The sequence below is a fragment of the Eptesicus fuscus genome, chromosome 19 (genome assembly GCF_027574615.1).
Source record: "Eptesicus fuscus isolate TK198812 chromosome 19, DD_ASM_mEF_20220401, whole genome shotgun sequence".
Taxonomy (NCBI): Eukaryota; Metazoa; Chordata; class Mammalia; order Chiroptera; family Vespertilionidae; genus Eptesicus; species Eptesicus fuscus.
Window position 1 is genome coordinate 13432178 of NC_072491.1, and position 25149 is coordinate 13457326.

The 25149-nt window shown below is 44.2% G+C and overlaps 1 protein-coding gene and 1 long non-coding RNA gene across 4 annotated transcripts in view; one reads left to right on the top strand and one right to left on the bottom strand.

Moving 5' to 3' along the window:
* Positions 1–21257: 21257 nt before the first annotated feature.
* Positions 21258–23957, bottom strand: LOC114234113 (uncharacterized). Of its 3 annotated transcripts, none has more exons than XR_008554529.1 (3): positions 22671–23957; positions 22350–22454; positions 21258–22088 (listed from the first exon to the last, which is right to left on the bottom strand). It is a non-coding gene; the product is annotated as an uncharacterized LOC114234113 (long non-coding RNA). The 3 variants fall into 3 exon arrangements; XR_008554530.1 differs by lacking the exon at positions 22671–23957 and having other exon boundaries at positions 21258–21695; positions 21778–22088; positions 22350–22571; XR_008554528.1 differs by lacking the exon at positions 22671–23957 and having other exon boundaries at positions 22350–22571.
* GRHL2 (grainyhead like transcription factor 2) overlaps positions 22227–25149 on the top strand; it is a 128134-nt gene continuing 125211 nt past the window's right edge. The window contains exons 1-2 of the mRNA XM_054708262.1: positions 22227–22608; positions 22725–22812. Coding sequence (XP_054564237.1) covers positions 22368–22608; positions 22725–22812 — 329 coding nt within the window. The 5' untranslated portion in view covers positions 22227–22367. The remainder of the gene's footprint in view (positions 22609–22724; positions 22813–25149) is intronic.

Genomic DNA, 25149 nt, shown 5'->3' on the forward strand with positions numbered 1-25149 from the left:
CGTTGACACAAAGCATGACTCATTTGGCAGGAAAGTTTGCCAATATGAGTTGGGAGCGAGTGGGAGAGGCATTTTACAACTTCTCAGAAGAATCACTAATACTAGGTGTACCGGTTAATAGTGCGGATTTTTTTCAATAGGTGGAGTTACACATTATGTTGATATATATGTGATTTAATATGTATGCTATTTTGTTGTATTGCTCCTTCAGATGACCACTTGTTCCGATTGATGGCACATGCATTTTCTGAGCAGCACTTCAAAACGTACAAAGAAGTGGAAAATTGGGTCTCTGAATGGTCTGCCTCAAAACAAGAAAAGTTCTATTGGGACGGTATCCACAAATTACCTGAAAGATGGGGGAAATGTGTAGCTAGCGATGGACATTACTTTGAATAAAGCACTTTTGATGTTTCTCTTGAAATTATCGTGTTTTCTTTGATTACAGAATTTGCATTTTTAATGGGTTGACAGCCAATCCGAATTTTTAACCGGTTGATAGCCAATCCCCATTTTTAACCGGTTAATTATCAAGTGGTAATCTGAAGGAGCAAGGTCAGGTGAATACAGTGGGTGGGTTAATACTTCCCAGGCAAGATCTTTTAACGTGTCTTTAACTGGTTTTGAAGTGTGTGATGGTGTGTCATCATGAAGCAAAATTACTTTGCCGTGTCTTCTGGCCCATTCTGGTGGTTTTATGACCAAAGCAGGGTTCAAATTGATTATTTGTTGTCAGTAGCGATCAGTATTAACGGCTTCACCTGGTTTTAGAAGCTCATAATACACCACACCTTCCTGATCCCACCAAACACAGAGCATTGTCTTCTTTCTGAAGCGATTTGGCCCTGCAGTTGATGTTGATGGTTGACGTGGATCAACCCATGATTTTGTGCATTTGGGATTCTCCAAGTAAGTCTACTTTTCATCGCCAGTCACAATTCGATGCAAAAAAGACTTTCTTTTGTACCATTGAAGCAACATTTTACTGATGACTTTTCGGCTTTCCATTTGTCTTTCATTCAGTTGATGTGGCACCTATTTTCCTTTCAAATCCTTCCCATTGCTTGTAAACAATTGGAAATTGTTTGCTGAGCAACATTTAATCTTTCTGCAAGTTGTTTTTGAGTTTGACACGCATCTTCATCCAAAAATGCTTGTAATTGTTGGTCTTCAAAATTTTTCGGTTGACCTGGACGTTCTTTGTCTTTCACATCAAAATCATCACTTTTAAAGGGTTTAAACCAGCGTTCACAAGTATCTTGAGATAGATAGAGCATGTTTACCATAAGCTTCCCAAAGTATATAACTTTCAGCAGCACTTTTCTTCAAAATAAAGTAATGAATTAAAACTTCCTGCAAATGCTCTTTTTTTGACACAAAATTCAACATTTTTAAGCGTAAAAATATCTATGATGTTAACACCTTCAGAAAATTTGACATGTGAAGTTTTGAAGCTTGTTGTCAATACAACAAAATAGCATACATATCAAATCGCATACATATCAACATATGTGTAACTCCATCTATTGGAAAAAATCTGCAGTATTAACAGGTACACCTTGTACTAGTACTAGTAATAACGCCCATGGGGATGCCATGTTCATATCAAGCATGGGATTTGATACTCCCCACAACTCCATGACATAGTAACTCCATTTTCCAGACTCAGAGAAGTGTTCACAGCTCACCCAAGGTTCCAGAACTATGACTTGATCCAGGCTTTTTTTGGTTTGTTTCTCACAGCCCTGCCCATCACACCAAGCTCTCTCCGGAGAGGAAGAAGCCAGAAAGAGGCCACAATGCTGGTACTACATGTGAGTGGTCAGCTAGGGGCTTTCACCCCAACTGCCACTCACTCAGCACACTGACTCCAGCCTTTAGTAGCCTCTAGTCTCTCTCCCTCCCTCTCCCTCTCCCCACCTCTTTCTCTCTCTCTCTCTCTCTCTCTCTCTCTCTCTCTCTCTCTCTCTCTTTCTCATACACACACACACACACACACACACACACACACACACACACACAGGTGAAGACAGCAGCTAAAGGAACCTGGGCCTGGGAAAATGCCGATTGGGCCTGGGCCCAGAAAGAAACTAGGGCAGGTTAGTACAGCTACAGCAGTTTTGCCAGAAGTATATTGTGTAGGTGAGAGAGAGAGAGAGAGAGAGAGAGAGAGGCAATGAAGAGAGCACGCACGTGTGTGTGTGTCTGTGTGTGTATATGAGAATGTATGTGTGCATATGATGTGCATATGAACATGTTGAGTGTTATGTGAGTTGGTGTGTGGATTTGTTAGACAGCAAGTGTGTATAAGACTGCGCGCGCGCGCGTGTGTGTGCGCGCGCGCGCCCGCGCGCGCGTGTGTGTGTGTGTGTGTGTGTGTGTCTGAGAGCATGTGGGTGTGAAATGAAGGTTGTGCACGCTATGTCTCAGTGTGTGCATGTATGTTTGTGTGTGAGAGAGACTGTGGATGTATGCAGAGTCCACCTGGCGATGTTCAGAGATAAAGGTGCTTTCGCTGCCCTGGTTACTCTGAGGCATACCCGCTCCTGACTGACCAAGACACTATGATCGCTTTTTATTTTCTTTGAGGGGGAATCTGAAGGAATACAGTCCCAGAGTTACCTGAGCCACAAATCCCCGGGAGTGAAATTCCTACACACCAGCAGGTATCATTTAGAGCCTTTCTCAATTAGCAATCATAACACCTGAAGCTTTGAACAGTTGTTGTATGTTTATCTTTCTCTTCAAGTTCACTCTTCTGGCTCTCTAACCAGCCAAGTTCAAAGAACCTCTGTCTGGCAGCCATGAAGACAACACCCCCAGCCCCCACCCCAAAGGCAGACTGACGATGGAGCCGATTCCCAGGATCTCTGTGTGTGTTCTGTTGCCTCTTTATTTAATTGTGCTTTATGATGTGCTTACTTCATCAAAGATTTGCAGCAACTTACAATATTAAAAACACACGCCCAACGGAAATGCCTCAGAAACACAAAAACTCAGATCAAAACCCTAGCCAAAACCTTAGGAAGAGAGATGTTGCAGTGTGTGTGTTCTTTTTAATTTTCTCTTATGGTAAAACAGAAGCCACTAGAAGTGCAATATTGGGCAATGGTTAAGAATGTGTCTTGAGGAATTACCCTGTCTGGATTTTAATTATTGTGCTATTTGTTTAAATTCCCCATACCCTGCTTTCCCCATCACTAAAAATGGGAACAACGATAGTAGGTACCTCATAGGATCCAGAGCCAGATAATGCACACAAAGTGCTTAACCCAGTGTCTGGAACGCAGTAGGTGATCAGTGTAGCTGTAGTTGTCATTTTCACTGTCACTGTGGGATTTCAATTACACCCACACTGCATCTCTTTTTTGAAAATGTATTTTTTTTTATTGATTTCAGAGAGAAAGAGAGAGAGAAACATTAATGATGATAGAGAATCATTGATCAGCTGCCTCCTGCACGCCATCCACTGGGGATCGGTCCCCAAACCCCAGGCATGACCTGGTTCATAGGTCAACGCTCAACCACTGAGCCACACCAGCTGGGCAAGTCTGTGTTCTTAAGCACACCAGGTAACCAGCCCCTTGGGGCGTCAGCTTTTAGATTTGTCTCTACCAATCCTGTTCTCTCTCTCTCTCTCTCTCCTTCCCTCTCTCACTTCCTCTATCATCTATCTATCTATCTATCTATCTATCTATCTATCTATTCAGCATTTTTCAAATTCCTATTTACTCCCTCCAGCTATAATTCTCTTCAGGAATTTGAGTTACGAACAAATTAAGAATCATCATATGTTAGAAAGTCAGAACTTGGAGAGACCTTCGAAATCATACAAACTAAGCTTCTATTTTATAGTTGAGGAGACAGAGGTCTGAGTATTCACACAGGTAATGAGAGAATTCTTTACCTAAGGCACAATCATAGAGCTCTGGTTTTAGTAGTTAGAAATCAGCAAACAACAAACCTATTTTATAGATCCTCCCAAACTAACTCATTCTGGATCTTTCTGAGAAGGAGGAGAGCGTTGCCCCAAAGTTTTAGACCCTGGCTGCTCATTCAAATCACCTGAAGAACTTTTAAAAAAGACTTAAACTGAATCAGAATGTCTATGGCATAACTTGGACAACCACCCTCAGGTCAATCCCATGCATAGTGCAGGTTGAAAGCCATTTGCTTAGCCAGTATTTGACCTGTTCTTGCTGCTTGGCCAAACCAACACTTTATTTAGTCAAGGACTCAACTGGTGATGGTGGAATTACTTGTCATCCCATAGGTAGTCCTTCCCAAACCGGGTTTGGGCATCTTAGAAAAGCAGTCAGTACGGCTGTTGGTGTCTGGAATTCCTTCTGTGAATTAAGAACCACTTTCATAGCATGCAACCACCTGCAGGTGTTCCATAAGCACGACATTAAGAGGACGGGTGGGCTGGAGAAAACACAGGCTTCTAGAAGTAAGTGGCCTTATGTTGGTCTAATCAAGAAAGGTACCAGCAGACCCACCTGATATCTGCACAAATCTCAACCTTGGCCTTTCCTTCCCCGGGCGTGCAAAGGCCTGCAGGTCCCAGGCCAACCAGCCACCTCAGCACTAAAATCAGTCTAAAACCTAAAGATATTTTAGTTAAAAAAAAAAAAAAAGTGTTGGCCAAATGAAAGGCAGGCCGTCTCCCAACAGACATAATCAGTCCCACTTGCCAGAGGGCAAGTGCTAATGTTTAGGAGCAGAGGAATGAGGGGAGGAAACAGAATGCTATCTCCTGGTCCTGCCCCCCTCGTGCACTAAATAAACAAACAGCCATTTGAATCACTTTGCTTCTCCTTTTTTGATGCTACACATTGATAAAGACCATTCCTATAGTGTTTTCAGGACTAGAGTTGTACAAACTGCATTTTGTTCGTATAAATAAGGCAATTTAAATGAGTAAAAAAAAAAAAATTTAAGCCTGAGATCAAACAGAGGGGAAGCAAAGTAGGGGGCGGGGTTAAATGGTCCATTTGAGATGTTTGCCTTGGGTAAGATGAGAGGGAAAGTGGGCCGCGCACCGTGGGCCACGCTGGGCTCTCCCGGCTCTTCCGAAGCACCTGCCGGTAAGGAGGGCCTAACACCAACCCCTGAAGGGCTCATGGAAGCGCGGTGACATCCTAGGCGTCTTCTAAGGCAGAAGTAGCCTAAAGAGGTCAGCTAATGAGGCCAGCAGGGACAGTGACACAAGCATCAGGGTCCAAAGAGAACAATTACAAATGGAAAAAAATATAACTGACCTTGTTTCTTCTGCTTGCAAATGAAAAGCCAGGTGTGGACTGAGAATGTGAAATGTCTCCCTGAGTTGTTCTTACGAGCAGCTGGGTACTGATCGATAAAATGATCGCAGCGACACGATACTAACCTTGCTTTGGGTTCTGAAACCTATGAATTTCTGCGAATTGTCCTCTGTTTTGCACATTTCATAGCATGCAGGAAGACTGAGCCATTGCCCGCCACCCCCACCCCCCTGTCTTTCTTTGTAGGTTTTGGCCCAGGCGCTAATGACAAAGGAAGCACCAGGAGGGAGGGCTTTCCACGCCGAGGTCCTTTGGTGCCCAGCATGGGCTGGAGTCAGGGAGGGAGGGGGTTTCACCTCCATTCGAGACGGAGTGGCTGGAACTGGAGCCTCGGCTTTTTTCTAAGGTGCAAAGCCCTCGTGATGAGGCTGATCGTAAGGAGAGATAGGAATACCTCTAGCCAAGGTTTCTGAACCACTCTTTATTGTTGGTTTGCATATTCACCGACAGCGATCCTCATTGTTAGGAGGCGGTTTGAAACCTTTTAATATGCATTTAAGCCAAATGAATTTGCTTTCTCTAATCCCCAGGAGGAGGGAGTAGAACCACTATTTATTAAACTCTTAACATGTGCCAGGGCCCTTACAAACATCCTCATTTTAAATCCTGTAACTATCCAGGGTAGTCAACATGGTTAGTTTGCTTTCATACAGAGAAGGAAACTAAGGCTGGGAGACGGGAGGTCATTTCTCCAAGGTCACACGGTAAACCAGGGGTGAGCTCCAGGAGCCTCACTCTTGTTCTTCCCACAAGGCACCCTCCTTCCCTGCGATTTTCCCTCGTGGCTCATCGTTACCATCCTCCAATTTCCTTGTCTCCCGTCCTGAAGGGTGGTTTTACCAAGGACGGCATCTCCTTATTAATAGTGACAAGGCAATTGCCGCCGACTGGGGTGTGTACAAGAGTGTGGCACTGTCGGGATGATCGTGACCTGATGACATTTGTGACTAGAAGGATCAACGCTAGCCTGTCTTTTGAGATTTCCATCTTTCACTTCCCTAGCTATTCTTAGGTTCCCTCTGGAGATGATGACATGTCATTTCCCTCTTCAGTCGTAAGGGTTAAAAGCTTGAGCTCTGGCATCAGAAATCGCCCACTTGAAATGCGTTGTGTGGCCTGGTGTGAGTGACTTCACTTCGTAAAATGAGGAGAACCAGGGACTGTTGTGAGCAGTGCACACACTAATGCAGGGAAGAGCTGAGTGTGGTGACTGGCACATAGAAGATGCTGTGGCAGATGTTTCTCCTCATCCTTATTGAACTCCTCCTCTGTTATGATTATGATTACGATGATCATTGTTATTATTTCCCTTGGAAATGGGAGCAGAACATGGGTGTGGAACTGTACAGGGTGGGGCAAAAATAGGTTTACAGTTGTTTGTATGGAAAATAATACAGTAATTAATAAGTAATAATACAAGAACAAACTCTGTTTCATGAACTCACAACTGTAAACCTCCTTTTGCCCCACCCTGTACTTCTGCCAAGATGGCACAGGCTGGTGCGGAAGCTGAGCAGGGGACAACGGTAACACATCTGAGGCAAGTCCTCTTGTCTTTGCCCTTTTCTCTGGCTCAAGAGACCTCAAAGGTCACGTGACTAAGAATGGGGGGCGGAGGTTGGAGGATTGTGGGAGCAGAGCAGAAGGGGCTGCCAAGATTGGAGCTTGTATAAAATACAACTGCAGAAGCACAAAGAACGTAGTGTGGGCTTTGAATTTTAACCAAATATGCTCAAGTTTGCCTTTACTGCTTATGGTGGTTCATCTTTGGGCACATTGCTTTACCTCTCTGAGTCTCAGTCTCGCCATCTTAATGTTTACTGAGTTGCTACCATAGGCCAGGCACCTGTTGGTCCCTTTTCTTATATTTTTATATATATTTCATATCGCACTTTGCAAGCTGTTATTGATATTTTAGTGTATTTATGTCACTGCTTCACATTTACTGGTTTAGTGGGTACTCCTGAGCCATCTACTTGCTAAGAATGGGGTCTGATTATGAGCAAGGCAAGCATGCTCCTTGCCCTCGCGTGGCTTGTATTCTGGGGGGAATTCGAGGTGGGAGTAAGTTATCAGGTCAAGCTAGCACATAGTGTGTCTTCAGTAACTATCCCTTTCCTCTTCCTTTGCCCTAATTCACCTCAATGTGCTCTGCATAGTTCGACTATTCAGTTGAATCTCATAAAATGGACATTTTTATTAACAAACATGGTTAAAGAGCCCCAGTTGCACATGGTCCAACGTAACACAGAAGGGAGAAGGTCTGTGGTAACTGAAAGCGGTACTAGTAGCAGCAACTCCCCAGTGGGAGCTTGAGTCAGACTGGCTTTGTTGGCTTCCTAGGGAGGCAATTCCACCCCTTGGTCTGTTACACCCAGCTCTAAAAGCCAGGCATCACAACAGACCGTGGCACGCTCACCGAGGTAGAAAACCAGGGCCCAGCAGCAGTGCCCACATGGGAGTCAGCAGGTGGAAACAGGGAATGTCAGGGTGAGAGCGGACGGGAAGGGTGGCTGGCACGCTGCCTGCCTGGACAGATGGACCGCAGCACCAGCCTCAGCCCGGAGCAGGGGAAGGCTGCCGGCTCTCACTTTCCTGAAGCCAATCCAACCAAAAGACAAGAGAGAAAAGAGTACCATTTGGAAGCCAGGCAAAGCACTGGCAAAGGGGACACCCAGAAATGGAGTCCAAAGGTACGGGTCCTTCAGCAAAATTGGGCAGCTCGAGGAATTTGACTCTTTTAACCTCTAAATGCCTCCAAACAACCATTTGATTACCGTATCTCGTCGATAGCTGCTCTCAAGGACAGTTATCTATCATCATCGAGGTATTGCCTTGCCCTTTTAGTTAGGATGATAATGTCCAGTGTAAAGAAAGCCTTCTTTGCTCATTTCAATTGTGTACAATGAAAAGCCTTCTTTTCCTTTCCATTTTTTCCCTTTCCCCTGGGGTTCTTTGGACTAAATTTACTCTGGTTCCTGAAGTGTGGAAAAAGTAAACAAGGTTTTGTTTGGATTCTATCCTTCAGTTTCTCTGGACTAAAAGTGCCAGAAAATTAGCCCAGTGAAAAGAATTGTCCTGAGGTATGATAATAGTTTCAGAAAAGTTATAGAATAACAACAATAACAACAAAACAATTAAAAGGATAGGGCAAGGGGAGTGTTTGGCCTATTTCCAATTGCTTTGTATTTCCACAGAAAGGTAAACAATGTAAAAACTCATGTTAAATTTTAGCTAAATGGGTGTTGAGGCCATTAAAACCAGGATGCCAATTGGTAGATTAAACATTTCACACCCTTACATCAAATTCTGACACAAAAAGTTAAAGCAATCGGTATAAAATTTCTGAAAGAATGGGGAAAATATCAGGGACTTAGTAACACACATGCACAAAGAAACAAAAATCATTTAAATAAGTGACCTTGGTCTTTCTTTGTGGCCCTTAGTAACCTGCATAGAAGAGTCTAGTTAATGAGAGTTGACTTGTTGGTAAGGCTTCCAGTCAACAATAGACTATTAGTAGTTATGTTTTAAGGAAGTCAAAAGTTATACATAGATTTTTTTTGACACATAGGGGTCAGTGCCCCTGACTCTGAGTTGTTCAAGGGTCAACTGTTTTTCAAATGTAGGTGCCAGTTTTTATACTAAGATCACTACTCCCAAGAGACTTACAGAATTAGGTATTCCAATCTTGGCATATTACGATTTGGTTGCCACATAGCACCGATGACCACCATGGATTAAGAATTGCCCAGCTGGAGTGACTCAGAGGGTTGAGCATCGTACCGAAAGGCTGCCAGTTCGATTCCCGGTCAGGGCACATTTCTGGGTTTTGGGTTCAGTCCCAGGTCAGGGCATGTATGAAAGGCAACAGATGGATGTTTCTCTCTCACATTGTTGTTTCTCTCTCTCTCTCTCTCAAATCAATAAAAATAGGTGTTAAAAAGAAAAAGATTTAAAGCAAGTTTGACATTACACTGGTCTTCACAAGGACACCATCACAACCATACTCAATGTGTTTTCACACTGTACAGGACATAAAACCAAATGTTTTCCTGTCACAGTTCCCATGTCTAAGAATTCTTTGGTCCGATCTAAATTCTCAGTAACATCATTCATGAACATTCATTGAGAAAGCTAAGGAGAGGGTACTGTTCACACCTGTGCTCTCGTCAAGCGAACACACCATTGATTTCAGAGTGACAGCTGATTTGAAAGCTTGGGAAGCTAAGCTGGGCATGTGGTTGGCCTTCCTGCTATCTTTCATTCTCTTGAACAAACCTGCTGGCAGGAGGCAGGAGTTGTCCTTTGCTCTTCCACTGTGTCAGTCTGCCGTCCTGGGACTAGGGAGGGACTGGAACTGGAGCGTTCAGGCTGCAGGTCCAGTTTGGTTCTCCCATTAAGTCACGACCTCAAGTGTGCCCCTCTCAATTGGAACAATAGCATTTCGACCTCTGTCTTTATTCTTTATTTTGTGCCTTATCTTGTTTTTCTAAACCCAGGTGGGACCACGGAGTGCAATTTATTGGAGGCCTCTTTGGAGACGTAACAAATGGTTCCTCTGATTTCTCCAGTTTTATTGCACGTGCGGAGTTCAGTGTTCCCCAATTGCTGGCTAGTGGAGATCCACTTTGCGATGTTCAATAGGTACATTTATAATCCCACCACCTGTAAAAGGTGTAAATGCCCTAACAGCAAATTCATAACTGAATTTTTGCAGGAACTTCATTGACTTTATCCACATGCATAAACAAAACCGTGAAATGTCTGTATTCTTTTTTCAGTTTGGTTTTTATGGCAACTATGAATTTGTGTCCTTTAGATAGTCATTCTTTTCATGATAAACATAGCAATAGTCTCTGTTTCCACAGAGAAGGAGACTGCTTTACAGTTTTCTTAAAATAGGTGGTCCTCAGTTTAAATGTTCTTTTTCCTCCATTGATGATAAAGGCATAAAAGCAGAAAAATGTGACAAAAACAGAAGAGGGATTAAAGTGGCAGCTGACACTCAGCCCAGGACTGCAGGGAAGCATCGATCTTCACTTAAGGTCATTATGGCCATGTGAACCCCAGGTTGCCAGTCATCTGATTTTATTTAAAAAGGAGCTGAAATCAGATTTTTATGTGAAACTACACTTAAAAATTTTTTCAATTAAAAAAAAATAAATCACTAAGCCCTGACCAGGTAGCTCAGTTGGTTAGAGCATCATGGTAATACACCAAGATTGCGGGTTCCAGTGATGGCGAACCTATGACACGCGTGTCAGCACTGACACGCGTAGCCATTTCTGATGACACGCGGCCGCTGAGGCGGCCGCGTGCCGAGGATGAAACATTTGCTGCTCCTGAGGATGAAACATTTGCGAAATAATGTTTTTTCCTCAAAGTGACACACTACCCGAGTTATGCTCAGTTTTTTGGCGAAGTTTGACATACCAAGCTCAAAAGGTTGCCCATCACTGGTGGGTTCTATCTCTGGTCAGGGCACATACAAGAATCTACCAATGAATGCATAAATAGGTGGAACAACAAATCTCTCTCTCTCTCTCTCTCTCTCTCTCTCTAAAATCAACAAATAAAAATAAAAAGAAGTCACTGCTCATATAAACAAAATAAGTGGGTTTGTTTGTTTGCCAAAATCCTTCCTAAGGACTGCCAGTTTACCTGTTATCAGAGATGACAGGGGAGCTTTAAAGGTGGCTGGGCATAGATGGCCACCTATATCATGAAATTTGTTTCGGGGAGAGTTATAGCCCCTCTTAGGGACAGGCTGTCTTCCTTTCAAAGGGCTGAAACGCAGGAGCAGGGAACAGAGCAGGTGGGGATGGTGGGCTGATCCTGGCTAAGGATCCATTTTGCCTTTTGCCTGAGGCAGCCCAGCCAGCTCTAGACTCACTGCAGCTTTCTCCCAGCTTCCAGGTAGGCCAATTCCACTCTCAGTCTATTTGTTTCTTTGCCCTTGACTTTTCTGTCCCTCCTACTTTGCCTATTCTTGCTGCTTCTATTTTTTTTTTTTTTAAACCACAGATGTTTAGCCTCAGTTCAGGTTCTATAGGTGGGTGGATACTTGGTAAATTTCTACCAACTGAGAGACAGCTCAACAGCTGAAACAAGGACTCAAGTAATCAACCTGGAAAGGCAAAATGCCGGGACTCAACTCCAGCAGGCAGGAAAAGCAAAAAAAGATTTCATTTATTGTGGAGAAAATGGAATCATTAAAGAATCCAAAACGAAAACTACTTTTTGTAAGAGACATACAGAACACTTTGAAGCTCTCCTGCAAAACTCATTTGACATTCTGAAAGAATATATATTTATTACACCATGTCCTCACATATCTGTATTACTTTCATAAGCCTATTGTCTTAAGATGCATTAAAAGTAAGTTTTTGGCCCCTGCATGGCTCAGTGGTTGAGCATCGACCTATGAACCAGAAGGTCACAGTTCGGTTTGATTCCCAGTCAGGGCACATGCCTGGCTTGCAGTCTTGATCCCCAGTAAGGGGGTGTGCAGGAGGCAGCAGATCAATGATTCTCTCTCATAATTGATGTTCTTATCTCTCTCCCCTTCCCTTCCTCTCTGAAATCAATACATCTTTTCAACACAAACATTTATATGTGTTGAAAAATGTTTTCTCTGGTGTGTGGATTTCTTTTTACTCTTTTAACGATAGAGAAGTTTTAAATTTTAATGTAGTTCAATTTATGGATAGTACTTTTATGTTCTGTTTAAGAAATTTTTGTCTACTCCAAGGTCATTGGAGGTATTTCCCCACATTATCTTCTGGAAGGTTTATTGTTTTACTTTTAACATTTAATATTGCAATCCACCTTGTTTTGTGTAAGGTAAGGGTCAAGTTCCTTCCTTCCTTCCTTCCTTCCTTCCTTCCTTCCTTCCTTCCTTCCTTCCTTCCTTCCTTCCTTCCCAATTTGGATAGCCTACTGACCCAGATAATTTAGTAGCCCACCCAGCATGGCTCAGTGGTTGAGCATCACCCTATGAACCAGGAGGTTACAGTTTGATTCCTGGTCAGGGCACGTGCCCAGGTTGTGGCTCAATCCCCAGTGGGGGGCATGCAGGAGGCAGCCGATCAATGATTTGCTCTCATCATTGATGTTTCTCTCTCTCTCTCCTCCCTCTCCCTTCCTCTCTAAAATCAATTTAAAAATATGCTTCATATGGCTTTGTCATACATGAAAATGCAAGGGTCTATTTTGTCCATCAGTTTTTCAAGTTTTTTTTTTTTTTAAGCTTTGAAAAATAAGACAGGTAGCTTCCATCATGGCGCCAATGATCTCACCTCCTGATATTCACACCCAGGTATAGTTCTCTCCCACATCGCACCAAGATTGGTTTGTGTGACCAATAGAATACAGCACAAGGGATAGTATGCCACTTTCAAAATTAGGTTATGAAAGATGCTGAGGCTTCTGTTTTGCATTCTCTCTCTCTCTCTCTCTCTCTCTCTCTCTCTCTCTCTCTCTGGCTTTCTCCTTCTCTCATTTTAAGGGATGCCAGCTGTCATTTCTGGGGGATATTCAGACATTCCCATGGCAAGTACCTGAGCCCTCCATCCAAGTCTGTGGAACAACCACATAAGTGAACTTGAAAACGAGATCCTCTAGCCTTTAGATGACTGTAACCTGGCTGATAGCTTGACCACAACCTCATGACAGACCCTGAGCCAGAACCACCCAGCAGAGCTGCTCCCAGATTCCTAACTCTCAGAAACTGTGTGAGATAATAAATATGCATCTCTAACATCCCTAAGAATCAGGGAGGGCATCTGAATTGGGCAACACTATAAGGGGTCTCTTCCCTGAAAATTTGACCTCTTCTAACTTGGAAAACTACTACTTGGGGACCAGTCATAGCCTCAGAAGCCCTCCTTCATCTGGCTGCTCCGTCCACCACCCAACCAATGACAATCTCCTTCCTGATGGGCTGGACCGACACATCCCCCTTCTCTCTTCACGCACATCTTGGCCTGAAGCTCTGCAACTGGGGATAGAAAAAGTACAGTGAAAAATGTACTAGGCTTTTGTTGTGCACAAAACCTCTGATAAGGGCATGGACCAGTGTGTGCTACAGAGACAGAGTCCTGCCTAGTATCTCCAGAGTACCCCAGAAAAGGTCAGAACATTCTGCCAGGACCACGCAAGGAAGTATTGAGATCACATGATGCAGGAGAGGTTAGGGGTCTACCAAGACCAGGGTAGAAAATACAATCAAATAATCCCCACCAGTGAGTGCCACAAATAATTGCCCTAGATATTGTGCTGTTTGAATCTCAATGCTCCCAACTGGCTTATACTTACTCATATCTCTTGGCTTGATATGCTAGATTCATGGCCCAGTGTTGATATCTGCTTTTGGTCCACTTAAGCCTTAAGGTCCTTTTTTCTGGCATTTTTGATCCACCTCTCAATTTTCATGCATGGTTTATGGCTCTGCTTATATTATAATTTGGGGGTATTCTCAAGCCTTGGACAAGAATAGTTCTCTCCAGTTTGTAGCTCTGCAGACCCCATATCTGGCCACACCCAACTCAGGTCTCCTTATGCAGAAGACCAGTAGGGATGGATTCAGGTAATCGAAGTTTGAAGAACATCTCCATTGGTAGATTAGGTGACCTTATGTGTACTGAGGAATAGCAGAAGGTTTTTAAACAGGGAAGGAGCAGTTACATGACATTAGGTTATTTGAATATGTTTTTCCAGGTTGAGGCATTTTCAAGAGTATATTGAGGCATCTACAATGTGCATGCCTCATTAAAAACCTCAGCGAGAACATTCTGTTCTTCTGTAGCCCTAGCCATGGTCTCTAGGTTCTCATTTTGGCATTTTTCCTTGGGTAAATGTCATCTCTTCTCAGTTTATTTATAGTTCATTTAGAGCATCAAAGCAACAATAAATTCGCAAAATAGGGAGAGATGCTCTGATGATCAATGGGATACATGAAAAGCATTTTTATACAAGAATAAAAATGAAGAGGGTGGTATTAATATAATGTCCCACAACCACCCTCATTCTCTCCATCAACCCAATATGTGTTTTTTCCTTCAAGACCATGCCTAAAGTGTTTTTCTTCCGCAAAGCCTTTCCTGACCAAATCTACCACATTTTGATACAGGAAGAACTTCTTCACATTCAAGGCTAGGAGATGGCATTGTACAGACTTTGCAATAAGACAGATCAAGATTTGAATTTCAGATCTGCTATTTACATTACCCAAAATAAAGGTTAAATAAATCAACTACATTATGAAGCTTTCAATACTGTGGTATCACTGTTGATTTTTTTTTTTTTAACCAAACACCAGTCCCCCACTACTTTCTTGTTATAACAACCCTGATTTGTTCATATACCCAGTGGAAATTCCTTAATCTCATGAAAGGTGAATCCAACTCCTGATCCATAGTGGTCATGTGACCCAGTTCTGACCAATGAGATATATTGGGAAGTCTGATGGGGGCTTCTGGGAAAAAATTTTTCATTCCTGAGGCAAGTTCCTTGTCTATGTTCTTCCTGCTTTTAAACTTGGTTGCGTAAGAATGCTTTTGACATGATACTTTTTATTGTGAGAGGCAGAAAAGTGCAAAGAGCTCTTGAGTTATGGAGCTGCCAATCAAATGTCAGCAATTCCCACTCCCTGTGCCAGTTCCCAGACTTCTTATCAGGCACGAAAAAGTAACTGGTCTTGAGTAAAAGCCCTACTAGCTTGCTGCTCTTTGGCTCACTACTGAAAGCATTCTCACTGTTATAATTACCTATCTCATAGAGTACTATCAAAACTTAACTGAGGAACCCAATTGGAGACCTGGAATATTCTATTAATGCTTATAGAATTCATTTATTTACTCAACATTGTTGATGAAGGTGCTCAATTTGATGTCTCTTTCAAAGTTCTTCAAGTAGCCCTAACTGGTTTGGCTCAGTGGATAGAGCATCAGCCTGTGGACTGAAGGGTCCCGGGTTCGATTCCGGTCAAGGGCATGTACCTTGGTTGCGGGCACATCCCCAGCAGGGGGTGTGCAGGAAGCAGCTGATCGATGTTTCTCTCCCATCGATGTTTCTGACTCTCTATCCCTCTCTCTTCCTCTCTGTAAAAAATCAATAAAATATATATAACAAAAAAAAAGTTCTTCAAGTTGTGGAATGGGAAGGATGTTCATGATTCAGAATATTTGTTGCTTACTCATCAAATATTGCCAAATGCTGCCTATAGTGTTAAGCACTAGGGAGATAATGATGAGCCAACAACAGGCATCATCTCTGTCCTCATGGAGCTTAGAGTCTAGTGGAAGGGGATGGTCAATGATCAAAACGCAACACACATGAATGTGAGATTACAACTGTGATAAGTGTTTTCAAGAAGAGGAGCATGATGCTATGTAAATAAATAATGGAGAAATGTATCTTCCCAATATACCTGTCCCTGACCTGGGGGAGCCCAAGAGGCTTTCTCGAGGACCAGATGATTGAGCAGGTTGGTATGAGGGCAGATTAGGAGATAGAGAAGAAGAAAAAAAGAGCAAGAGTTTTAAGGAGACGGAAGAGTAAATGCAAAAACCCTGGGCAAGAGGGAACATATATGTTTGTAATCTGTACTTTTATTTTATGAATTAATTTTATTTCTATTGAAATTATATATGTGTGTATATAAACTATATACCTATATGAAACTATATACATAGTTTTAAAAATAAAATAAGTATACTGAGTAATAATATTGAAAATAATATTAATATTTAAAAAATAATCAATGCTTTATTTTCCCCTACATTCCAATCCTATTCCTAAGAGGCAACCATTTATTTTATTTATTTTTTTATTACTGTTGCTTCTTTAAAAATAAAATTCTAGCCTTTACTTCCAAATTTCTATATAATATGCCTATTGGTTAACCTAGAACACATGCCCAATTTTTGCTTTCTATATCTTTATGAGGTTTTACAGGCTAAATAGCACTGATCCTCAGCATCATGTTCACCTGTCTTGGCTGGGTTAAATCGGTTCTACTCCTTTAGTCAGTTTGCACTTTTCAAATTTTGTTGTCATCTTTAACCTTCTCATTTCCTCTCTTATTTTTCTATCAGTAGGAAAGGATTAAGCAAAAAAAAAAATAAACAAACTCATAGACACAGACAACAGCATGGTGATTAACAGGAGAAGAGGTGTGGAGGGAGGTAGAAGAGGGTATGGGGGGGATAAATGTGATGGAAGGAGACTTTACTTGGGGTGGTAATATACAAATGGTATATTGTAGAACTGTATACCTGAAATCTACATAATTTTATTAACCAATGTCACCCCAATAAATTCAATAAAAAAATAAATATACCTCCAAAAAACAAAAGAGGGAAGTAAGACCCAGTTGATGTGGCTCAGTGGTTGAGCGTCGACCCAGGAACCAGGAGCTCATGGTCTGATTCACAGTAGGGGCGCATGCCTGGGTTGTGGGCTCGGTCCCCAGAAGGGGGCATGCAGGAGGCAGCCAATAGAGGATTCTTTCTCATCATTGATGTCTCTATCTTTCTCTCCTCTCCTTTCATCTGTCTGAAATCAATAAAACCATATATATATATTATTTTTTTTTTTTTAAAAGGAAGCAAGATAAAGACATGCATTCAATGCACCACGTTTTTTCAGGACTTGCTTTCTGTTGAAGAGTTCCCCATGGCCAGCCCAAACAACAGAAATGTGTGCTATCCTGAAGGAAATATGCAAACTTCAGCTAGCTGCTGGCTGAATTTCACGCTGCTAGTTCAAGAGCCTTCATGAAATCTGTAAGTGTTCATGCAAATATGCATATCCATGCTACCACGAAAAACAGAAGTGGCTTCAAACTGCAAGGGAACTGCCACTTAATGCTCAGTTTGTTACCATATTTTCCGGCGTATAAGACGACTGTTTAACCCAGGAGAATCTTCTCAAAAGTCGGGGGTCTTATATGTCGGAAAATACGGTAAGTTATAACAATATAATACTGTAGAGACAGTATTATATTTCAAATTCAGGTATCTAGGTACATTCCATTCTTCCCAAAGTTTCTTTTTATGGATAATAGGTGATCAAACAACTTAGTGTTTTTACAGTGCAAAACAACCTATGAGATACCACTTATCATTGACTCCACAGTAAATTTAATGACAGATCTATTGTAATAGCCCTGTGTATGATAACATGTAGTGGGCAAACAGGCAGCAGGCTGACTCATTAGATTAGATCTATAACCCCTTAAAACTTGATATTTCTGCTCAGATGCCTCAGAAGTATAATCCTTCTCCCCAGTCTCACTCTAAGAGACTTGCCTTTATGACAATTTAGCATCAAATACTGTATATTTTACTTTAGGAAAATGGGATTAGCCATCATAATACAGTAGATGCTAAAGACCACTACTAAAATAAAAATATAATACTATTTTTACTTCCCTGGAAATTTAATTAAAACTTTAACTTTATAAATAATTTACTCTAAAAACAGTACTCTCTTATCATGACCTTTTCATATAAAAATTTACTTTGTTGCTGCCAGCTAAAATGACCATCAAACTAAATTGTGCTGAAACTCCTAAGTTTATGATGAGTACTGTGGCAGATTCCAGGTTCTTCTCCTTCTCCTCTTTCTTCTGCTATGTGCTAACTGCTCCAATTAGGGACAATGGTCGCCCAGCTGGTGTGCTCAGTGGTTGAGTGTCGATCTATAAACCAGGAGATCACAGTTCAATTACCGATCTATAAACCAGGAGATCACAGTTCGATTCCCGGTCAGGGCACATGCCTTGGTTGTGTGTGGGCTCCATCCCCATTGGGGGTTGTGCAGGAGGCAGCTGAGCAATGATTCTCATCATTGATGTTCCTATCTCTCGCACCCTCTGCCTTCCTCTCTGAAGTCAATAAAAATTTATATATTTAAAAAAGGACAATGGTCAACCATTATATAAACAGTCACTAGGTTGATAATGGAATAATCAAGATAGATAAAATCCACCTTACCTCATGGTTATTGAAAGTTGTTGGAAAACTCTATATCCAGCATAATGTAGGATGATGGCCCTCAATGGCTAAGGATGTGCTACTTCCTCCTGTCAGTGTAATGGACTGATGTGTTTCAAACTCCAATCTGTATCAGAACCACCTGTAGAGCTGTTAGAACTACAGACTCCTGCCCACCTACTTGAGTTTCTGTTTCAGTAGGTCTGGGGTGAGTTGATGAAAGAATATGCATTTCTAACAAGTTCCCAAGTGATCTGATGTTGATTGTCCATCCAGAGACCACACTTTGGGAACCACTGCTGTGCTTAAGTATTTATGGATAAAGATGTTTAAGGAGAAAAACTCTCATGATGGGCATGGCAGGAACTTTCACATTGATTTACAATTCTTCTGCCAAAAGAATTTAAAAAAATTGGGTAACAATTTAAAATGGTCCCTGAGCACCTTCTCCTTCACCAACCTAACCCATCAGTATAGCAGTAGGTAGCCAGTCAGGGGGCACTAAGCTATCTAATCAAAGTTGACACAGTTTGATAAAAGCTTCTGGATAATGTTGGAAATGGCTTCATATTAAAGATGACAGATTGATCTACACTTGTTTATTTTCACTGTCTCCTGAAAACTATAGTGATGAAAAAAGGATAAAGCCACAGGAACAAAGAGGATGGAGAAGGGTCATCCACAAAAGATATATTTCAACACAATTCTGGAAGATGGGGCAGATATAAGAGTGGAATCTGATTTAACAGAACAGTGGAAGCTACACTCTAGTGCAGAGGTCAGTACAGAAATAGATCAATTACCCTATAAACTCCCAGCATCCCCTGGGTCTTGGAGATGCCATAGACCATCAGAGGGAGGTGCTGCTGAGAGGCCCAGGGATTCCAAAACTGAAGGAGAGATGAGAAGCAGGGGGCTGAGTGAACGCGGGCATTTGTAGCTGTTAGATCCTCAGGTCCGCATTCCACTCCTTGCAGACGGGTGATTACAACTCCAGCAGGAGAAACATTAGAGAGGCTTGTACACCAGGCAGCAACAAGGGCAGGAGTGATGTACCTTTTCTCTCAGCCTCTCCCAGAATATTGGCAGCCAGGTGAAGGTCCCTTTAGGAAAGAGATACAGGTATTTCTTCTGAGAAATTGAAGAGCCCGAAAGATCAGACCTCTCATTTCTGACATTTGGGGGCTCTTCCCATGGAAGGACCAGCTTTCACCTGATCACCATACGTCCAACCCACCGATGTGCAGGTCCACTTCTCACCCCTTACGCAGAGTCTCTGGTGGGTTTTATGACTTTCTTCTTCAGTATGAATAGTCAAAGGTTTGCAGGCATTTGAGGAAAGCCTCTAACATGATGGGACTAAAACAAATACATGGGGGGGGGGGGTGTGGGAAGGAAGCAGAAAGAAGGCAGGAAGCAGAAAACCCTATAGGAACTGTCCTCAAAAGAGAGAAGAAATTATTCCAATCGTGACATGTTCATAGAATTCTATTTTAAAAATAACATAAAACACCCTGGCTGGTGTGGCTCAGTTGGTTGGGCATTGTTCCGTGCACTGAAAGGTTGTTGGTTCGATTCCGGGTCAGGGCACATGCCTAGTTTGCAGGCTCCATCCCCAGTGGGGGATGTGCAGGAGGCAGCTGATTGATGTTTCTCTCTCACATTGTTTCTCTCTCTCTCCCACCCCTTATTCTCTCTCTAAAAATCAATAAAAATATTTAAAAATAACATAAAACATGAAAAAAGTTCTTAGAATAGCTGAGATAAAATCATCAATAGAAAGTAAATTAAGGAACTATTCCCCCAAATAGAAAAGATGAAGAGATGTCCAAAGGAAAGGAAAAACAAATTCTAAGATTAATCTAGAGGATTCAATATCCAACTAAGAGTTTCAAAAAAGAAATGAGTGGACAATAATTGAGGACTTACTATGTGTACAGGCACTATTCTAAATGGCTGATATATATCAGTGAGGAAATTACTATTATTAATTCCATTTTAATACATATATATATATATATATATATATATATACTATTGTTATAAATGAGGAAACTGAAGCATAGCAAGAATAAGTGACTTGCCCAAGGTCATGTAGTAGAGGCATGATTTGAACTTAGGCAAATCTTTGCCATTGACCCAGCACATAAATTATGACATTTCAGAATATAAGAGGTAAAGGGATTCTTCTAAAAGTTTCCAAAAAGAAAAATTGCAGGTCACAAAAGAATGGAATAAATAAGGGTGGCATTGAAATTCTCAACATAGGATGGTAGAAGATAAAAGAGCAATTTCCACAAACTTATGAATGAAAAATTTCAATTTAGAATCCTCATCTCCATTGGACAGGAGGACAGAAGACTTGGAGGGATGTTGCCGGGGGGAAAGTAAAGTTGATTGTTTGATCATTTGGGAAATAAAATTGATAGTTATTTGATGAACATGTTGTAGAAAAAACATCAGGTGGGTGCATAACAAAGTAAATATATAAAAGATTTTATAAGAAGGAAAACAACCATAGTTCACCAGTTGGTTCTGCTGACTGGTATATACAGTCACCAACTACTTACTACCTCTGAACTGTGGAAGAGCTGTGTTGGAAGAATGACAGTCGGGGAAGCTGGGTGGGGTGTGAAAGAGCTGAATCTTTATCTGAGGCAACAGATAGTCAACGTATGCCATCTAAACAGATAAATCAAGAGATAACAGTAAAGTTTATTTATAAATCTGGAGGTAAATGACAAAAGAGACAGCTAAAAGTGGAATGTGGTTGCCTCTCAGAAGGTGATTAAGAAGGGAGAGAAGAAGTGGGTAATGTATAATCTTAAAATATCATATTATCTTTAAAAACTGTGCGTACTTCTACTGTCTTTAAAAAGTAAGGACACACTTTTGAAATTCATTTGCCACTAAGTGAAAACACGGAACCACCAAACATTGTTTCATAATGTAATTTTTAGAAAACATCTGATCCATCAAGATGAAAAGTTGTATGAACTCTCGCAATGTAACACGGATAAAATACGGTAAGCTTTTCACGTCCCCCTTCAGTTCCACAATCCATCAGTATGGGCTAGATCCCTATAAACAATTTTCACCAATACACTTGGGGAGCAGTGATTATAAATTAATTGCACCTTTGCTAGTTCGAGTTGTTTCCAACCAGGTGAAGCAGAACCACACACACACACAAAAGTCAGCTTCATCCTGAATTGTTTCCGTAGCAACCATATTACACTGGAAGGATAAAGCACCTTTGTAGTCACGGCTTCTATTGAATTACAATGTCAATGTTGATGTCTGCCTGGATACGTCGAAAGACAACAGGTTTATGGAACAGGTCCGTGGTTGTTTGCAGCTCTGGAATCCCAGGCTGCAGAGTGGAGGTGAAAAAGGTGCGTCAGGGGCCCATTTATCGTCTGTTCACCCAAACCTCCTCACCCCACCAAGGTCACCTGCCCAGCTCGTGAACGGGTGCTCCCCTCTTAGAACAGCTGCAATCTGCTGGGCATAGTCTACACATCGGGGCCCGAAAGGGGTTGTCTGTGGGGTACGTTAAAAATGAAACGACGCAGCAAACCCGGCGGTCGTTGTGTTTGCCCCTCCTCGGCGCACAAAGTCAACTTCACACTCTTCCCAAACTGTCCCACAGTCCTCTTAGTTGTGGGCATGAAAAAGCCCCGTGGTGGTGCTGCGCCTCGGATTCCGGTTGGCTTGGGATCCCCGAGTTCTGCTCTGCTGAGTCCTTCCGTTCGACCCATAATCCCTAGTGGTTGCAGGTGTTGTTGCTTTTTTTTTTTTTTTTCCTGGTTCCTTCTCTCTTCTCCAAACCTCCCCACCCCACCCCCCACCCCCTCCTACCCCGGCCCCCGCCCCCGCCACACCCCGGGCCGGCCAGCGGGAAGGAGGAAAACGTAGCGTGAAGGCTACTCGAGGCACTGACCCCGGGAGCTCCCACGGGCCGCCGCCGCCGCGCCACTCGGGGCAACTCCGGAGTGAGTTACCTGCGCCCGGAGAAGGGCCTTACCTGCACGCGCCTCTGCCAATGGCAGCTCACCTGAGGGAGCCCCGCAGCCAATCACCGCGCAGCTCGTCCCTCGGGCTTGTACCCTTTAGTAAAAGAATTCAGCTCCTGGCGAGAAAGTTACCTGTGGCCGACCAAGTCCGCCACTTTCTGCTCGGCGACGGCCCGCCGCCGCGACCCAGGAGGACTCCGCGCCGCCCGGCCGCCTCCGAGCGCGGGCCCCATGTGCGGGGGCCCCTCCTTATCCCACCTTTCCGGCTAGGTGAGGGCGCGAGCGGGCGAGCGAGCGAGCGTGGTGCGGGGGGACGGCAAAAGCAGAATTACCTGTAGCTCTTGTTCTGCCATCTCGGGCGCTCTCACACACCTTCACCTGCACAGACTTGAAAGTCCAGTTTCACCAGAGGCTGAGGCTCCAGGAAAAGGGGAGCGAGTTCATTGGATCAAACATGTCACAAGAGTCGGACAAGTAAGTGGATCACACGCGCCGGCTGCTGCTACTACCACTTTGGGCTGATGGCAACTGGTTTGTTATGTTTTTTTGCTTTTTTTTTTTTTCCCCCCCAAGTTGCTATTGTTGGTATTTTTTTTTTTCCTTTCTTTTTTTCTTTTTGGTGTGTCCAGACTTTTTTTTTTTTCTTTTTTCCAGATTAAGTGTCTACCCTGGTTCAGGGGGAGAAACCCTACAAGAATGTGAATGTTTTTAATACCCCCTTTGGGCCTTGATGGTAAAAGTAGGTTTTTCTTCTTTCCTTCCTCCCTTGACGAAAGACCTCAATCCCCCCCGTCTCCCCCGACGAGTGCTTTGGAGAGTGACAGAGGTTGGGGTGGCGGAGGGCGGGAGGCCTGGGATCCCCCCTCTCTTCAGGGGCTCCCACCTCTTCGGGCTTCTAGGGCCATTTGGAAATTCAGCTGGGCCCCCTCGATGTGCCCCGAGGGCCTTGCTGGAAAAGCGGGTCTCCTGGCGGCTTTTGTGTGAGCGCAACAAAGAGCCTTTATCCTGCAGCAGAAACGGCCATCTTCCCCTTCCCGCACTGGGCCGAGGGTGTGCGTGTGCGCGCCCCCGACGGGAGGCGAGGCGCGGGGGCGCCCAGGGTCCCGGGGGGCAGCCCGGCGCCGTCCAGCTCCCATCCCCCCCGGACGCCCCCGCATTGTTGGGCGCATTAAGGAAGGAGCGCGAGGACAGGGCCTTTGGGAAACGAGGGGAACTGATTTGAGGCATCTCGGGGGGGCGCGGAGGGGACGCAAAGGGTCGCCTGCAACTTGTCGACCCCCCGCCCCCCTCCGCTCCCACGTCCGGACGCCTTTGGCGCGCCCCTGCGGCCCGCGACCCCGCCGCCGCCGCCGCCGGCCGGCCCGGGCTCTCCACGCCGGAGGCCGCCACCTCGGGCGTGGCTAGCGGGATGCGTGGGCTGCGCCGGGCCTTCTCGGGGACCCGCCGACGGAGAGGCTGGGGGCCTGGGCGGCGGGGCAGGATCCCCGCGCCTGGAAGGGCGTCCTTCACGTCCGGGACGGGAACGCGAGACTCGCCGGCGATCGGCGGCCTGCGCGGCCCGAGGACGCGCGGGTCGCCGGGTCCAGCCGCGTCCAGGCGGCCTCCCAGCAGGCCTGGCCCCTGCCTTCGGGGCGGCTTTGTGCTGGGAGCGGGGGTGGGGCCGAGGGCGGGAGCGGGAGGGAGCCGGAGGTGGGTCCCGCGGCCTTTCTTGGGATTCGGTGGCGACACTCCCTTCCCCCTCCTCTGGGGCCCGTCCAAGGGCTGGGCGCTGGCTGCATCTCAGTGCAAGTGCGTAGTGGCCACATTGTTGCTTCCCAGTGTGGCTCTACCCTGATGGCCCGGCCACCCCAAGGAAACCTTCCTAAGGGTGTCTCCTTCCCAGTGTGGCTCTTCTACCCTGGTGGCCCGGCCACCCCAAGGAAACCTTCCTAAGGGTGTCTCCTTCCCAGTGTGGCTCTACCCTGATGGCCCGGCCACCCCAAGGAAACCTTCCTAAGGGTGTCTCCTTCCCAGTGTGGCTCTGCCCTGATGGCCCGGCCACCCCAAGGAAACCTTCCTAAGGGTGTCTCCTCCAGGGCCAGGGCAGGCCGCGGCCGCCGGCGCCTCACCTTGGAGAAGTGGCCAAGGGACCATTCCCAAACCGAGGGACTCCGGGCAGAGGGAATGCCCTGCGGTGGAGAGGAGAGGGAGAACGTTCCAGAGTAAAGCCATTGGTAGAGGAGGCATATCCAACAACACATGCTGCCAGACTTTAAAAAGTTTACCACTTACCTATCTGGGTGCTGCACGGAGGGGTGGGGGATCGGAAGGGCTATGACTGTAGGACTACCCTTCCGTTCACCCCACATTCTCTCTGTGGCTTTTAAGAAATCACCACTCGATTTTGCAAACGTCAGCAGCCAAAAGCCGAGATGACAGCAGGGTTTTTTTTTGGTGTGGTTGGATCTTCGTGTCAGAAATGGCCCCTAATCTAGGGAATGTCGGATGAGACTTACTGTAATTCCTTGATTAAATCACACAATTAACTCCGGGTTGCGCTGCTTAGTTTTGTGATACAACACCCACTGGAACGAATGAGGAATGGAAACGGGTGGGATTTATTTTCACCTGTTAACACTTAGCACCAAGGACAATTCAGTTAGTATTGAAACTGAGTTCTAAACACTAGCAGGCTGGTTTCACTACCATGCATTACTTGATTTTTATGAGTAATAACTACCTAGGATTACAGATGTACCCATTTAATGAAAATCTATTTTATCTATTTATCGTTTATCTGTCTGTGGTTTCCAAGAGTTAACTTTGCATCCT